A 17,676-nucleotide genomic window follows, 5' to 3' on the forward strand; every position below is an offset into this window, starting at 1 on the left:
TCAACGAGGGGCTATGCGTTCTATGGAAAATAAGGAGTGACATGGAAGCAGTGTTCTACGATGCTGTAGCAGAGTGGAACTAACCTTCCACTGATTTGCATTATTTTCCAGAGAATGCATGGAACCCAGAGTTATTTATCCCTTTTATACCATGGCTATAATGTAATACATTTGCTGCTAGAAATGTGTTCATTTGCTGCTAGAAATGTGTTTGACATCCACTGAAGTAGCTAGCAAGTTAACTAGATAGCCACAGTAGTTGCCAAGGATAACCACAGACTTGCTAGTTTAGCTAACCAGGCCATCAGTCCTAGCTTGCCATTATGAAAATCTAGTTCAACAATGCCAATAACGTTTTCAATTTGACTTTTGCTTTCAAAAGCAGCTCAAACATAGAAGAAGAAGAATGAACTGTAGCCATTGAATTCTACCTGGCGTTTACAGGGAAATAGTGCATGCTCCAGAATGCCAATCCCATGAAAAGGGAAAGTGGGGTTACTGAGGAGGATTTTAGGGAATTGGAAGGAGTCACACAGATGACTATGCCCAAAACATCTCAGGCTCTAGCAAAGCAATGAAGCAGGAAGCAGCAAAACGTATGTGGGCCAGATCAGTCAGTCGATGAGATGCTCTCAGATGGTGACAGTACTGCATACAGGGCAGTTGTCACATTAGATCCTTAACCAGGCATTAAGATATGAAAACTGGAATGCATCAATCATGCCCACAAGAGGATGGGAACAGCGCTACGGAAACTTAGTGCCTTGGGGGAGAGATGTAATAAAATGTAAGAATCTAAACTTCTATTACAGGGGTGCAGTTCTTGATAACCAGGGTGATGTAGAGGGGATAAAGACTGCTGTCTGGTTTCTCCATTCTATGTCAACAGACAACCCATACTCACAGTAGATGCTCGTCATCTTGGTTCTGGCACAAAAACTATGCAGGTAATATATTATTTTGATCTAGAGGTTGCACAGAAAATGGTGCCTGTATAACATAGGATGTCAAATGACAACCTCCTCAAAAGAATGAAGCACGGAGGAACGCAGAATGGAAATGAATCTCGTAATTCTGTAATATGGTGCCCCAAAACAGTCTTTGTGGGCAAAAGCCGCATTGCTGCAGGCAAGGCAGCCAGTATGGCAGTAGCCACATTTGACAAGGGTGCCACTGCTGTATCAAATGTGATGGACAGATTGTGGCTTGACAACATTTCTGATGACACTGGATGCAATCAGAGAGGAGGGTGAGAGGCATGTTGTGAGAGCTGATGCTGTTTCAACAGTGTGTGCCAAGCGTAGTCGAAGTCCCCGAAGACACAGTCCAAAACGTTAACAGGCTCCAGCAACAACTTAAGTAGTGCCTTACATTATGGGGCTGGCTGGCATAGCTAATTCATCCATGAACTTCTGCATACTTCATCAGCCTTTTATGTGAAAAATAATAACGCAATTAACCTATCTTTATCAGCCATTTTCTCAAAATGACCTGTTTCCCATGCAAGTAGTTTTCTCAGCCTTCAAAAGAGGTACATTTTACACTATTCCACACACTGGTTCTTAGGACTTATAGACAAACTTGTCCAGAGGCTTTAAAAAAAATATCTCATAGAATTTTTATTTCAAGTGGCTGCGTTTGCCTTGCAGCATTGCGTTGCAGTGTGTTCTGTGTAGTGCATATGTTGGGAACTATCGTATGCGTAGACGGCTTGACAGAAATGGTAGCAGAAGGTGAATGTTGAACTTTTGCTGCACACATATCCAGATGATGCTACGTAACATTTTGCGCAATGACACTGTTGGTATGATCAAAGCGTATGCAGCCGTCATACGTGTGAAGTGTTTAAAAAATATATTTTTATAAATGAAAACAACAATATGAAATAACAACATGAAAAAACAATATACTGATAAACTGCTGAGCATTGGAAGTCTGAGCATTGGATGTATTATCACCCCCCTCCAAAAAAATCTAAATAATTCTGACTTGAACCCTATATTGAAAAATGTATTATTGTGATATGCAAATTCGTGCTGATGATCATATTGATGATCATTATCTGTTTCCAGAGTATGGGCATCTGCTATATTGGAAAGAGCACATTTTAGGATTTCACTCTAGAGGTATGTACTGTATCAAGTTAATTATTGAGATACATTAGCCATAGTAATGATTAAACACGTTTGTCTGTAATAACAATATCTGCGTTGCTGTTTTTCTGTCAGTATTTAGAGCCGAAGCCGGTGAACTTTGTCTCCATTGAGGATGGGAAAATCATGTCTGAACGTAAAGGTAACGCTGTGTGATATCCTCAGTGGTATCTTCTGTGTTACTGCTTGTCCCACTATCCTTATAAGAGTACGGCTCTTCCAATGGTAAACCTTTACATTAACGACTGGTTCTCTTCCTCCTCTCAGGTTGGTTCACCCTGACTCTAGGCCAAAGGGCTAGGGTTGGTTGGCTAGGATTGGTGGGCAGAGGGACGCATGGTTTGTTGTGGACAAAGACATCACTACTGGAGAAGTGTTTGTGGTAAGGTATGGTTTCTACCTCTTCGATACTGTTATAACTAATTGAGTCCTAAACAACCGGTCTAGCTACAGTACAAGATATGAGGCAGATCTCCCGCCTCCTTGCTGTTATTTGCTGTTGATTCTCAATGGGATTCTGATTCTAAACTCCCTAACATCAGGGTCCGACCACCAATCACCCGGCTCTATTCAGAGACGAGGTACGAACAGATCGTTTCCATTGGATAACAGAGGACCCTCCCACTGAGCTGATCCAGACTAAGATGGAGTGTCTCTTCCGCTTCATCCACCAGATGCCACAGATGTCACATGACACGTTAGGGCCAGACACAGTTTGTAAGGAAGTGTAATTTAATAATACCTTTACCTCCCGTACGACTTAAGCAGATTTAATGGGTTAAAAAATGTTCACTTCGAAAGTGTTAGTGTCATGTTAATAAAGTGTTGGTAACTTGTTAATAACACAGCTCCTTGCACTGTGACCTTGAACATGAATGGCTCTGTGTGGATCATGCTGTCTCAGTCAATCAGAGCACTCACACCAGGACAGGTACTCTGTTGTTTCCCACACATAGACATGTAAGTCGTCTGGCTCACCCTTTTTCAGAGTTTTGGCAGTTGGTTTTGTTACTTCCTAGGGATGTTTTTTTCATTTTTTTTTGTAAAACTATGATTAAAATGTCTATAGGCCATTTTCAAATTGATTTATTGTCATTAGGTCAGCTTTTAGAAGTAAAGCCAACCCATGTACTGTTACAGTCGTTTTCGTTCATCTGTGTGAGCTGGTGCGTTAGTGTTAGTCCCAGTGTGTTATTCCTTAAGATCCTGATTAGCCAGCGAACAAAGGCCTATCATAGGCCCAACAAACGTAGGCAGCTGCTCCAGTGTGTCTCTGATTTCCCTGACAGGGATTACTCCAGACTCTAGTCAGGGCACAAAGAGCCTTGTCCACGCTTGGATTACCCCCTTTCTTCATGTGCTATCCCATAACCTACTGCTCTGAGAAAACAATATGGCCGAGACGCGTTTGTCTTGGAACTCTGGGCTTGAGGCCAGAGTGCGGGTAGATGAATAGAGAAGCGTTAGAGAATAGTGGTGTGTGTGCTCAAATGTGGAGGTTAGTTCAGAGGAACTAGTAGTCAATATTCAGCATCAATGTCTTCCACTAACATCAATTTTCTGTTCCTGTCTTATCTACTTTGATATTGAATGAGTAGCCTTGCTTCAAAAATTCCATCAGTCTCTGCTCCTCACTACCCTCCCTTCTAACTTCTTATCCACGTCCCTCATCTCCCCCCAGTTTGCAGTGCTGTACAAGCGGGACGAGTGTCTGGGCAGTGGGAAGATCATCCGGCTGGGCCTCACAGAGCACACACTCCAACAGGGACGAGACCGCATGAAGGAAGCCCCTGTGGCCAAGGAGAGGACTCCGGAACCAGCCAGCTGAGACTGAGAAAGACTTCATAGGCCCACTATCAATATGGACCTAACCTTACCTTCCAGCCTTCAGTCACACTGCTGATGGACAAGACTACTGTACTTCCACAGGCCTTATCCCATTCTCTGAACCACTACTGTAGAACAGAAGAGAACACAGATCATGCTTTTGGGCCTGTCCACTCATCAAAAAAACACACACTCAAAAACTTCCTCTGTACTGTTGCACTCAGTTGATACTTCTTCCTATTATGGTACTTGTGATGTACAGTATTATTTGATAGTGTGGACTGTGTAAAATCATACACATGGTAATTCATTGTCTTATTTATTTATTTGGACAGATTATTAGAAAATGTGAAATGCATATTTAAAAAATTATGGCTTTTGTTAAAATCCAAACAGTGACTTTTCCTTTCGCCGAAACACATTTAGCATGGAACTGCATTCTTTTGAACTACTCTGTAAAATATCCAATATGTAAATAGAGAATAACTTGATTAAGTGATTAAACTTACGATTGTTTTAAATAAGTGATTTCTGTGGCCAGCAGAAAACCTCACTGAAGAAATCCAGTTAATGTATGTGAGTCACTTTACATCTGTTTCCCGTCCTCTTCCACTCTCTCCAAAAGGGGGCGAACACGCATAAGTTATACTGAGTCTTCTAAACTTTTTCCTATGCACTGTTTCTGGTGTTTAAAATAACAGTATTGATGTTATACCAGGTGGAATGTATAGGTAACTGCCCAAATATTGGAAACACTGGAGTAAATGATGGATACAAAGTATATTGAAAGCAGGTGCTTCCGCACAGGTGTGGTTCCGGAGTTCATTAAGCAATTAACATCACATGATGCTTAGGGTGTATAAAATGCTGGGCAGCCCATTATTTTGACTGCCATGGCCACAGGATGTCAATGCCCTCGTCCACAGGGCACGAGTAATCACAATGGTTTGATGAGCATGAAAATGATGGAAACTATAAGCCATGGCTGTCACCCAATCTGAACCCTTATGGGAGATTCTGGAGTGGTCCCTGAGACAGTGTTTTCCACCACCATCAACAAAACACCAATTTATGGAATTTCTTGTGGAAGAATGGTGTCACATCCCTCCAATAGAGTTCCAGACACTTGTAGAAACCATGCCAAGGTGCATTGAAGCAGTTCTGACTCGTGGTTACCCAACGCCCTATTAAGACACTTTATGTTGGGGTTTTCTTTATTTTGGTAGTTACCTGTACCTGTTCAATGATTTTGCAGAGTATGCATTATTTCATTTAGTTCCATGCATACCTTCATTTTCAATGGTGATGTGATTTCCATGGGAATAAAACCTACAATTCGCCAAAAGTTGAATGAAAGTGCCATACATTACAAACAGGTGCAAGGGCCACTTTTTCATTAAATCAGGCTACATTAAGATGGATACCAACATAAATGGTAGGATGGAGGAAGCAATGGATTATAATCTAATTTCAAATGGATGATCTGGAGAGTTATGTATATTCTGAAAATAAATTCATAAACTGACCATAATAAGTGATAATCCAACTCCACAATACAAGTCCAAGCACATGGGCCAATTCTAAATCAATAAATGATTGTAAACTATTTATTCAGAATGGATATGCAAATGATGAGCTCTAAACTACTAACCATAACAATAGCGAATCGTTGACCAAATAGCTTAACTTTTTCCAAAAGATAATTGTGTGCTAATTTTCTTGGAACCGTGGCCAGACACATCTCTAACAATGTACCATTTTCCCAGGTGACAAGCTCAATACCAAACATCAGAGAAAGTTTCAATGATACCAAACTTGTTTTTTAACAAAGTTCTAGTGGCCCTCAAACACACAATGCGCCTGTTAACAAGCTCTCTGTATTGTTATAACAATGGTCTGAATGCGCAATCGTCAACAGCTCAGGACACTTCCGAATGTCAATGAGAAAGCCCCCTGCGAAAGTGTCCCGCTGAGCCGAACACAGCAGGTTTATGCTAATCAACTCTCAGAGGAGGGGAGCCGCGGAGCCATTTTGTAGTCATTTAAACTTGTCCGTGGAATAATGTGACTGCGCTCTGTGGATACTATGGAAATAAGTGTGTTTTCCACTTCAAAACTTCACCATGAAGGATAAAAGAAAAAGGGACAGGGATAGTTAATGTTTTTGTGGAGGTGTTTCGATGAGGTTGAATGGGATTTGTTGGAGTTTTAAACCATGGAATTACCGATGAATTGGATCTGGGTTTGTGTTCTATTCAATGTGCCCTTGCTGGGATGTTTCGAGCTACACCTTTCGGAGACGTTACAAACTGGGACCGTTTTGGCAAATTTGTCCCTGGGGCCCGGTTGGACATACAAAATCGACAGGACTTTAACTCCTAAATACATTCAGAACTTTTTACAAGTGGAATGGCAAGAAGGAGCCCTCCGTATGTACCGAAAAGTGGATTGTGTACGCTTATTGAGGAACCCAGTGCCTGTCTATATCAGGATAGGGTCGTTGACGTCTGAGAATTTTGTTTTGACACATTTCAATACATTTGTACACGGACAGGACTGTTTTATCAAATACAAGAGAAAGAGCACAATAGGTAAGCCCGACATTCACATCAATTACTTTTCCAAACTGGAAGCAACTTCCTGCTTATCCGCGGGTAATTTGCTTGTGAATGTAACAGAACTTTTGCCTGCCTTTTCGCGAAATACCACTTTTTCTGCCTCCTGTACTACTGTAAAAGATTTGAGGGCAGTTTTTAAACATGGCAATATATTGCTGGACGACAACTACTGTTTGGGTGAAGGAGAGCTGAGCGAGGTACATTTGTATTGTACACTGCGATCTCTGAGTGACCGGCGCGTCCGCATCTCCGTGCGCGTGAGGTTGCGGTTGGTGACAGTGGTTGAGGGAGAGACCCATGAGCAGCACACACCATCACCATCACACCCCATCCAGATTGTGCCTGGCAAATGGAACCACCGAAAACGGAGAAATGTGAACACACCTCCCCAGTTTCAGCTCCCCAACTACCAGGTGTCTGTTCCTGAGAATGAACCATCAGGGACCCGTGTCATCACACTGAAGGCCACTGATCCGGATGATGGAGAGGCCGGTAGAATAGAGTATGGAATGGAGGCCCTCTTTGACAGCAGATCCAACGACTTTTTTGTAATTAACCCTCAGACAGGTGCTATTACAACAGTGCAGCCTTTAGACAGGGAGGTCAAAGACACACACGTCTTCAAAGTAATGGTAACAGACAACGGCTCCCCTCGGCGCTCAGCCACGTCTTACCTCACCGTGACTGTCAGCGACACCAACGACCACGGCCCGGTGTTCGAGCAGACTGAATACCGGGTAACCATACGGGAGAATGTAGAGGTGGGCTTTGAGGTCATGACCATAAGAGCCACAGACGGGGACGCACCCTCCAACGCCAATATGGTCTATAAAATAGTCAACGGCGGCGGAGTGAACGCTGGTTTTGAGATCGACCCACGCCACGGGCTAGTGAGGATCAGAGAGCGGCCCGACAGAGAAACCATGTCCCAGTACCAGCTGATCGTGGAAGCCAACGACCAGGGGAAAGACCCTGAACCCCGGAGCGCCACGGCCACCGTCAACATCTCTGTAGAGGACGAGAATGACAACTACCCCCAGTTCAGTGAGAAACGTTACGTGGTCCAAATCCCTGAGAACGTGGCCGTCAACTCTAAAGTCACTCAAGTCGAGGCCACGGACAAAGACGAGGGAAACAACGCTAAGGTCCACTACAGCATCATCAGTGGCAACGTGAAGGGACAGTTCTACATCCACTCTCCCACTGGGGTCATCGATGTCATTAATCCCTTGGATTACGAGATGATTAGGGAGTATAATTTACGGATTAAAGCTCAGGATGGTGGCAGGCCTCCGTTTATCAACGGGACTGGGATGGTGGTGGTCCAGGTGGTTGACGTAAATGATAACGCTCCTATGTTCGTCAGCACGCCGTTCCAAGCCACTGTGCTGGAGAATGTGGCCATTGGCTACTCGGTAATCCACATCCAGGCTATAGATGCTGATTCTGGGAATAATGCACGTCTAGAGTACCGTCTCACTGACACCTCCCCTGGTTTCCCCTTCACCATCAACAATAGCACTGGGTGGATCACAGTCGCCGCGGAGCTCGACAGGGAAACCACCGAGTTCTATACCTTCGGCATGGAAGCGAGGGATTGTGGGATACCTGCGATGTCATCCTCGGCCAGCGTGAGCATCACGGTCCTAGATGTGAACGACAACATCCCGACCTTCACAGAGAAGGTGTATTCTCTGAAGATTAATGAGGATGCTGTGGTGGGGACCAGTGTGTTGACAGTGACAGCCATCGACAGGGATGTAAATAGCGTCGTAACCTATCAGATCTCTAGCGGCAACACCAGGAACCGTTTCGCCATCACCAGTCAGAGTGGAGGTGGGCTCATCACCTTGGCGTTACCCTTAGACTACAAACAGGAGCGCCAGTATGTCTTGACGGTGACTGCGTCAGACGGCACGCGTTATGACATGGCACAGGTGTTCATCAACGTCACGGATGCCAACACGCACCGTCCTGTGTTCCAGAGCGCCAACTACCAGGTGACGATTAGCGAGGACCGGCCCATTGGGTCCACCGTGGTCGTCATCAGTGCCACCGACGAAGACACGGGTGAAAACGCTCGCATCACGTACATCATGGAGGACAACGTCCCCCAGTTTAAGATCGACCCCGACACGGGCGCCATCACCACCCAGATGGAGATAGACTACGAGGACCAGGCATCGTACACGTTAGCCATCATCGCCAGGGACAACGGCATTCCTCAGAAGTCCGATACGACCTATGTGGAGATAATAATCCTGGATGCCAACGACAACACACCTCAGTTCCTACGGGACATGTATCAGGGAACTGTATTCGAGGACGCACCCATTTACACCAGCGTGCTCCAGATATCTGCCTCCGACAGGGACTCCGGGTCCAACGGAAGGCTGAGCTACACCTTCCAGGGTGGAGATGATGGGGAGGGGGACTTCTTCATCGAGCCCTACTCTGGCATCATCAGAACAGCCAGGAAGCTAGACAGAGAGAACGTGCCTGTGTATACCCTGAAGGCCTTCGCTGTGGATAAGGGGATTCCTCCTCTCAAAGCAGCGGTGGACATCCAGGTGTCTGTGCTGGATATCAACGACAATGCGCCCGTGTTCGAGAAGGACGAACTGTTTATCTACGTAGAGGAGAACAGTCCCGTCGGTTCCGTCTTGGCTCGGATCAGCGCCACCGACCCAGATGAGGGAACCAACGCTCAGATCATGTACCAGATCGTGGAGGGGAACATCCCTGAGGTCTTCAAATTGGACATCTTCAAAGGCGACCTCACCGCCCTCATGGACCTCGACTACGAGTCTAGAACCGAGTTTGTCATTGTGGTCCAGGCCACGTCCGCTCCGCTCGTCAGCCGTGCCACTGTCCACATCTGTTTAGTCGACATCAATGACAACGACCCGGTTCTGCAAAACTTTGAGATTATCTTCAACAACTATGTGACCAACAAGTCCAATAGTTTCCCCTCAGGGATCATAGGGAAGGTGCCTGCCCATGACCCGGACGTGTCGGATAAACTCCACTACAGCTTTGAGTCAGGGAATGAGCTGAACCTACTGGTGCTGAATGCAGACACGGGGGAACTAAAGCTCAGCAGAGACCTGGATAACAACAGACCTCTAGAGGCCCCCATGACTGTCTCTGTCTCAGGTGAGAGCACCTCAAATGTATAAATGCAAATGGGAGATCCACTTATTACCATGTCTTATTATTATGAGCTATAATTACCTGTCTTATTGCCTAAAGAAAACTCCCTGTTCATAAATCATATTCTTCTGGCCTTCTAAAATTAGGCCTAGTTTCCCGCTGGCAGAGTTGAATGAGTAAGCAAAGGAATTTATTCAAGATGGATATCTCAGTGCTTATTTGTATGGTAGAATGACCGAGAGTGGAATTAAATGAAGTGAAGAAGCATTTGAAAGTAAGCTATTTTGGTTTAACGCTCTTTCCAGTCACCTGAAATCGTTTGCTGCTTGCGGAGTGGAATAAAGTGTAAGACGAATATGTGAGATAGGTAACAGATGTCACAGTTGTAATAACACATTTGTCGTCTGGAACTGTGTGTAATTGACTGCGTGTTCTACTGGAGCTTAGGCCCTAGCAGAAGTGCTGTCTTTGTTTAGTGAGAGGTAGTTGGAAGGTGTAAAAGGATCTGGTTTTACCACTTTATACTGTTTGTGTGCTACTGTATTGTGGGGGTTGGTGGTTGCCTGGGTTCATAAAACGTGCTATTATACCAGGTGCCCCTATTTTCTTAACCAATGTTGGGGTTTTTTCACTGCAGAACAGCAGTTTGCACAACATCATGGCACGCGAGACACCTTCTTCAAAAGAACTCACCTTAGAAGTGAACAGCTTACGTTGGCCCCTTTTTCACTTAGGTTAGCTGGAATGGTTAAGTGTGATGATCAAAACTGCTGCAATGTCTGCCGCACGCATTCACTAACTGAAATAGTTCTCCGTGCTTTAAATAGCCTTAGTCAGCAGTTCGTGCTGGGTGATTTTGCTGCAATTTCGGTTAAAGCACGGAGTGCCTTGTTGCTGATTGTGTTGTACAGCCCATAGTGTAATAAATGTAAGATGGGTTATCTGCATTCGTCGGTACGTCATGCAGAAATAATTTGTGTGAAAGATGTCCTCTTATACAGCAGTAGACTTCGTTCGGTTAAGTTAAAGATTACACTAATGCAAACACCCATAGCTCACACCCTCACAGAGACACTGTAGTATGGTTATTTCAACTGTAATATAGAGAATTGGTGTTACACAGGCCTTCGTATTGACTTGTTTCAGGCAGTAAGTGGGAGAGAGACATCCTATCCCAATGAGAGAATGCTGTCATAGTGACAGCTGTTTGTCTCTCTGTGAAGGCTTTTCTTTCAAATCGCGTCATGTTTCCCGATATGGCAAACTGCCTAGCACCTTAAGTGTCTCTCTCTCTCTCTCTCTCTCTCTCTCTCTCTCTCTCTCTCTCTCTCTCTCTCTCTCATTCCCTCCCTTTCTATTTACCAAGAATGAAACATCTCTAAGCCGTTCCTTCTCAACTTCTCTCATAATTAGTTATCTCAATTACTTGTCTTTTTCTGTGTAACAAAAGACAGTCTGGCCAATGAGTCACTAGTGGACCTTCTAAAGGAGCATCTAGTCCCTTGTGTCCTGCATTCATAGGCCCTGCTTTCGCCTTTGCCTTTAACAATTGGGACTCTTGAGGTCTCTTTGACAATGCTGACCCCCGGCTGTCCCTCGAGGGGCACCCCTGCCCTCCTCCATCAGACCATCAGAATAATGTGTTTTACACACACACACACACACACACACACACACACACACACACACACACACACACACACACACACACACACACACACACACACACACACACTCACACACACTCCCCCCCTTCCACACACACATCCTAACCCCCAACCTACCTCCTCACTACTCTAGACATACCCTGATGTCAAATGTTAGGTAACCATTAACACTGGTGCTCTGACCTCTCAACCCCAGGCCCAGGGGAGCGGAAGGGCCCTCTAGGGACAACAGGAGACCAGAAGGAGATGGACCTCAACAGCCTGCTACTGTTTCCCTTTACTAATGAATGAAACACTAGCCCTTCTCTCTCTTTCTCTGTGAGGTAATGACTTGGCTGAAATTCATTCAGAGCTTTTTAGAAGATTAGGCCCAATATTAGGGCTTATGAGAAAGGAAACAAAAGTTTGTTCCAAAAAACAGTTCTATTATTAGTTACAGTTTTTTTCGATTGCTAAACGACAGTGGGCACAACTGGAGTCACATGTGCAAAACTCTAACTACAGTCTGCACTACCAACAGTCACCTGAGCTAAACAGTTCACATCACCTGCAAAACTCATTCCAAGCAACACAACTCTTAACACATGGCTCAAAACATGCTCAGTGCAGCCAAACACTATGCACAACCCTCACTGAGATAACACACACTGTCACTCAGAATACACTGAGAGTAAAAACACTAGCATCAAACACCAATACAGAAAATACAAACTTTTCATCTTTACAGTTTGAACAATTTCAGTGACTTCATACAAAGTAATATTTTCTTCAAAGAAAAGAGTGACATTCTTTCACATGATTTATTACATTTTTTAGAACATAACAATTCTTTAAGGTAAATGAAAATTAGCAGTTTGCTTCAATAGTCTGTAGTAATTTACGGAATTACAGTAATGAGAAAAAAAAGGTAGAAACTAAAAGTACATACTGTAATTCGAACAAATAATTGAGGGGCTAATCCTGCCTCTCTCTAGCATCAGGCCACAGGTTTTCTTCAACATCACATCTAATGTTTTCTCTTGCCATGTACCTGGGGAAGAACCTTCTGGAGTGCCTTATCCATCCCTGGCAGTCCTCTGTACTCGTGTCCTCACATCCGGCACGCATAGCTTCCAAAAGAGACATTTGGTCATGTGGGTGGTGACCAAACACTTTCCACCTCCAGGCAGAGAAAAACTCCTCTATTGGGTTGAGGAAGGGTGAATATGCAGGCAGGTACAAAACCATAAATCTGTGATGTGCTGCAAACCAATCTGTGACAGCTGCAGAGTGGTGAAAAGCAACGTTATCGCAAACTATGACAAAAACTTGGGGGTTTCTTACTGGCTCCCCTGTTCTGCTGGCACTAGCTGAGCATAGAGCTGTTCTAGGAAAGCTATAAGCCTTTTGTGTTGTATGGGCCAATGAGTGGTGTGTTGAGAAGCAAACCATCATTGGCCATTGCAGCACACATGGTGATATTTTCCCCCCTTTGGCCTGGAACCTCCATAGTGGCCCTTTGACCTATAACATTCCTTCCTCTGCGCCGTGTTTTGGCAAGGTTAAATCCAGCTTCATCGATAAATACAAATGAATGTGGTCTTTCCAGTGCTTCCACCTCCATTACTCTCTGAAGTGCACAGTTTTACTGTAGAAATGCTAGTGTTTTTTTTTACTGTAAATATTTTGTATAGCTGTGTACGTAACCTCAGACGTCTTACCTGGAAATATTGGTATCTTTGCTCTTTTACCCGTTCACTGTTTCTCTCGAACGGTACAGTGTATAACTGTTTCATTGTAACTTGGTGTTTCTTTAGGACTCGAGCAATAGTTGTTGTGCTGACGGAATTAACATTTTCAAATATATCATTATCAGCCAGCACTCTATCTTGAATCTCCCGCAGTTTTATTGCATTGTTGAGAACAACCATGTCAACAATAGCATTTTCCTGCGCATCTGAAAATATTTTTCCTCTTCCCCCTGTTGGGGGCAGCCTTTGGGTCCTGTTGTAAAAATATATTTTACAGTCAAACTTACTGTAATATATATCTGTGTAAATATTCTATAATTGCAATACAAAATAGATTCCTGTAATGTTTTCATTTACTGTAAGGATGTAACTCTCACCTGTTTGCATGATGGAAAATTCGCATTACAGATGCCACTGTGGATCTTTGCAGATTGGGTTGCACCCTCAACCCTGCGTCTCTCAATGAGAGACCATGGTTCACGACATGGTCTATAAGTGTAGCCCTTATTTCATCTGAAATAACAGCTCTTTGTCTTCTTTGTCTTCCTCCACGCATCCGCCCTCTCCCTGCCACCCTTCTCCCTCCACGAAATCCATCTTCCTTGTTCCATTTCCAAAATGAGTCTTTCTGAGCTCTACCTATATATACTGTAATATGTGTGTATGTTCACTAACAAGTCTAAAACAAGACACCTGCTTAGCCTTTCAGCTGAAATTGCAATCAGCAGTGTTTGAAAGGCACAAGGCTGAAATCTATTCCGTTTTGAATGTGTGGTTCACAGTTTTGACAGCAGTGTGTTAGCATTTGAACAAAGTGCTGTAAATCCACAGTTTTGTGCAGGTTGTGGTTAAAGTCATGGGATAAGTGTGTAGAGTTTTGAAAACTGTGTTCAAGCAATGAAAAACGAACTAGAGTTTGGTCCACATGAACTGCTGCTGTGCAGACTGTAGTTAGAGTTTTGCACATGTGACTCCAGTTGTGTCCACGGTCGTTTAGCAATCGGAAAAAACTGTAAGTCTGACCTCCTTACCTCTACCATTGGCATAGTAGTGGTGACTACGGATGTGTGAAATTGAACATTGTTTTAATTAGATAGATAGATGTCTCTTTCCATTCAAATGAAGCTCTCGAAACTTGTTTAAATTCACCAAAAGCGGTAGGAACAGGTGTTTTATTCTACCCACAGAAAGGGATTAAAATTGTTTATCTATCCCTCCTGAAAGGCCAGAGGTACTGTCAGATATCCCCCAGATAACGTAGTTTAACATTCTAGTCACAACACCACTCTGTCTCTCCCCTTAGAACAACACCGATGAGGCATGGTAGGGGCTGAGTGTTCCCACTGTAATACAATATCTCTTATCTGGCTAGCTCAACACTCAACAAGCTTTTCCCTCCGAAATGTTGCTCTCTCGTTTTATTCACCATAGTCTTGTTAAAAGAAGAGCCATTGACTTGACTATCTAATGTATCTATCTCCTCTGGCTTCTATCTAGATACCTACAAGTCTTTCTCCGGCCCAGCATACGGAGTTCTGTCTGTGTGATATAAGCTGTCTGTCTGTGTGGCCCTCCTGGCGTAATTGAGACGAGGGATGGATAGTGTTACGTTACTCTTCTGTAGGCTGACTTTGTGAGATGTACCTTAATGATTTGGAGTGATTGGTGTTAAATCATAATTTCCACTTGGTCTCTCTCTCTCTCTTTCTTCTTTTGGAGGGAAGGAGGGATGAAGGGATGGGGAGCTTGCAGTGTTCCGCTACACTCACACACTCCTTTGTTCCCCCCTAGGGGCCTTTAGCTAGCGTCTCCTATAGGACTGGTTTGGCCCTCGACCCCACTCTGTCGGGGCCACATAGTTGGGCTTTTGAACATTTCTCTTCCCTCCATGTCACTCTTTCTCCCTTCCAGTCTCATTTTCTCTCCCTCTCACGCGCTCCTTCTCTCCCTATCTCTCTCTCTTTCTCTCTCCAGTCTCATTTTCTCTTCCTCTGGCACTCTCTTTCTCTCTCTTTCTCTTCCTCCGTGTCTCTCTTTCTCTGAAGTTTATCTCCATAGCACCCAGAGGAGGTTTACCATTTCTTGTAAGTCCTATAATCAGATTTTCTGCAGGAATCTAAGAGGTTTAATTTGATTTACATGAGGTCTCTACTGCAGCAGCATGAATAAGATGATAGATATTGATGTTTTAGTACATTAGGTGCTGAATATATCTTACAAGAGGTTTGCTAAAGGAAAGGACTAAAGAAAAGTGTGTGTGTTTGTGTGGGGAAAGAGGAGAGTGTGCCCCCCTGTCCAGTTGTGCCAGTGTGTATCCCAGCCCTGCCTGTTACAATACTCTACCACTGCTGCCACTGACTGCACTCAACCAGCTGCAACAGAGAGGGAGAGCGAGAGGGGGTTATTGGTGTGGTGGGGCTCCTTCCTGTGTCTGATCTCTAACTTTGATGAATGTCCTAACAATGTCCAGAGAGGCTTGTAGAGATGAGTCACTACCTATACAGGGCCTGCCCAGAGGAACATTGGCCTGGTCCCAGATCTGTTTGTGCTCCTATGGATATTGTGACCATAAGTTTGGCTATAGAGCATAAACCGATCTTGGACCAGGCTAGAGGATCATGCCTTTAGTTTGCATGATAGATTGGCACTAGGGGTTCGGAGATTGATGGTTTTGTTGATATTTCGTGTGATGTAAGTCGTCCTCTATTCATAGACCAGATTTTGTTTACATGTTTATGTGCATGATGTGGTGGTATATTAGTCTTGACACTGAAAGTAACTGATATTAGCAAGTAACTCCATGGTCATTCCTAAGACATTACAACCACCTCTCTCCCCTCTCTCGTCCTTCCTTCTCTCTTATCACTTTCAATAATATATCTCTGCCTGTCTCTCGCTCTCCCTGCCTCCATCTCTCTTTTTCTCTCTCTCCTCTCTCTCGCTCTCTCACTTCCCTCCCCTCCCTCTCTCTAAGGATTGTCCTCATTGCGAGTCATCAGTCTGTTGGTTACCAGGCTCCTGGTTTGGAGGCTATATCTGTCCTTGGTGTCTATAGAAACTGTTATTAGATTACAGAAACAGTCTGGGTCTCACATACACAGCACACACGCACATTGCTCTGAAACTCGCAGCCTTTGAACAAAACACCAGGCTATGCCCTGAATGCCACAGCAGGCAAGGGAAGAAATAAAGCTCCCCATAACTCACTGGGGAGGTTTTGAAGTCGGAATCAAGCTTTGGGTATTTCAATCCATGTATTTAATTGTTAAAATATTACATTTGATTAACTCTAACGTAACCAAACTAGTATAATGCATTCGGAAAGTATTCAGACCCCTTTTTCCACATTTTGTTACATTTGAACCTTATTCTAAAATGGATTAAATAGTTTTTTTCCTCATCAATCTACACCCAATACCCCATAATGACAAATCAAAAACAAGTTTTTAGAATTTTTTGCAAAATATCACATTTAACATAAGTATGGAGACCCTTTACTCGGTACTTTGTTGAAGGACATTTGGCAGCGATTACGGCCCATACCCAAGTCTTCTTGGGTATGAAGCTACAAGCTTGGTATACTGTATTTGGGGAGTTTCTCCCATTCTTCTCTGCTGATCCTTTCAAGCTCTGTAAGGTTGGATGGGAAGCGTCGCTGCACAGATATTTTCAGGTCTCTCCAGAGATGTTTGATCAGGTTCAAATCTGAGGGCACAGACTCTGGCTCGGTCACTCAAGGACATTCAGAGACTTGTCCCGAAGCCACTCCTATGTTGTCTTGGCTGTGTGCTTAGGTCGTTGTCCTGTTGGAAGGTGAACCTTCGCCCCAGTCTGAGGTCCTGAGCGCTCTGGGGCAGGTTTTCATCAAGGATCTCTCTGTACTTGTACTTTGCTCTGTTCATCTTTCCCTCAATCCTGACTTGTCTCCCAGTCACTGCCGCTGAAAAACATCCCACAACATGATGCTGCCACCACCATGCTTCACCGTAGGGATGGTGTCTAGGTTTCCCCCAGACATGACACTTGGCATTCAGGCCAAAGAGTTCAATATTGGTTTCATCAGACCAGAGAATCTTGATTCTCATGGTCTGAGAGTCCTTTAGATGCTTTTTGGCAAACTTCAAGCGGGCTGTCACGAGCCTTTTACTGAGGTGTGGCTTCAGTCTGGCCACTCAACCATAAAGGCCTGATTGGTGGAGTGCTGCAGAGATGGTTGTCCTTCTGGAAGGTTCTCCCATTTCCGCAGAGTAACTCTGGAGCTCTGTTAGAGTGACCATCAGGTTCTTGGTTACCTCCTTGACCAAGGCCCTTCTCCCCCGATTGCTCAGTTTTGCTGGGCAGCCAGGTCTAGGAAGAGCTTTGGTTGTTCCAAACTTCTTCCATTTAAGAATGACGGAGGCCACTGTGTTCTTGGGAACCTTCAATGCTGCAGAAATGTATTGGTACCCTTCCCCAGATCTATGCCTCAACGCAATCTTGTCTCGGAGCTCTAGGACAATTCCTTCAACCTCATGGCTTGGTTTTTACT

At 44.3% G+C, this 17,676-nt stretch overlaps 1 protein-coding gene and 1 pseudogene across 6 annotated transcripts in view; both read left to right on the plus strand.

The window, feature by feature from the left end:
- On the plus strand, window positions 1-4,551 carry LOC112214421 (annotated as a pseudogene).
- Window positions 4,552-6,008: 1,457 nt separating this feature from the next.
- Window positions 6,009-17,676, plus strand: part of LOC112214422 (cadherin EGF LAG seven-pass G-type receptor 1) — a 130,613-nt gene continuing 118,945 nt past the window's right edge. For all 6 annotated transcript variants that reach the window (XM_042298169.1, XM_042298167.1, XM_042298170.1 and 3 more), the window contains exon 1: window positions 6,009-9,754. In XM_042298169.1, coding sequence (XP_042154103.1) covers window positions 6,196-9,754 — 3,559 coding nt within the window. In that variant the 5' untranslated portion in view covers window positions 6,009-6,195. The remainder of the gene's footprint in view (window positions 9,755-17,676) is intronic.

The sequence above is a fragment of the Oncorhynchus tshawytscha genome, linkage group LG15 (assembly GCF_018296145.1).
Source record: "Oncorhynchus tshawytscha isolate Ot180627B linkage group LG15, Otsh_v2.0, whole genome shotgun sequence".
Taxonomy (NCBI): Eukaryota; Metazoa; Chordata; class Actinopteri; order Salmoniformes; family Salmonidae; genus Oncorhynchus; species Oncorhynchus tshawytscha.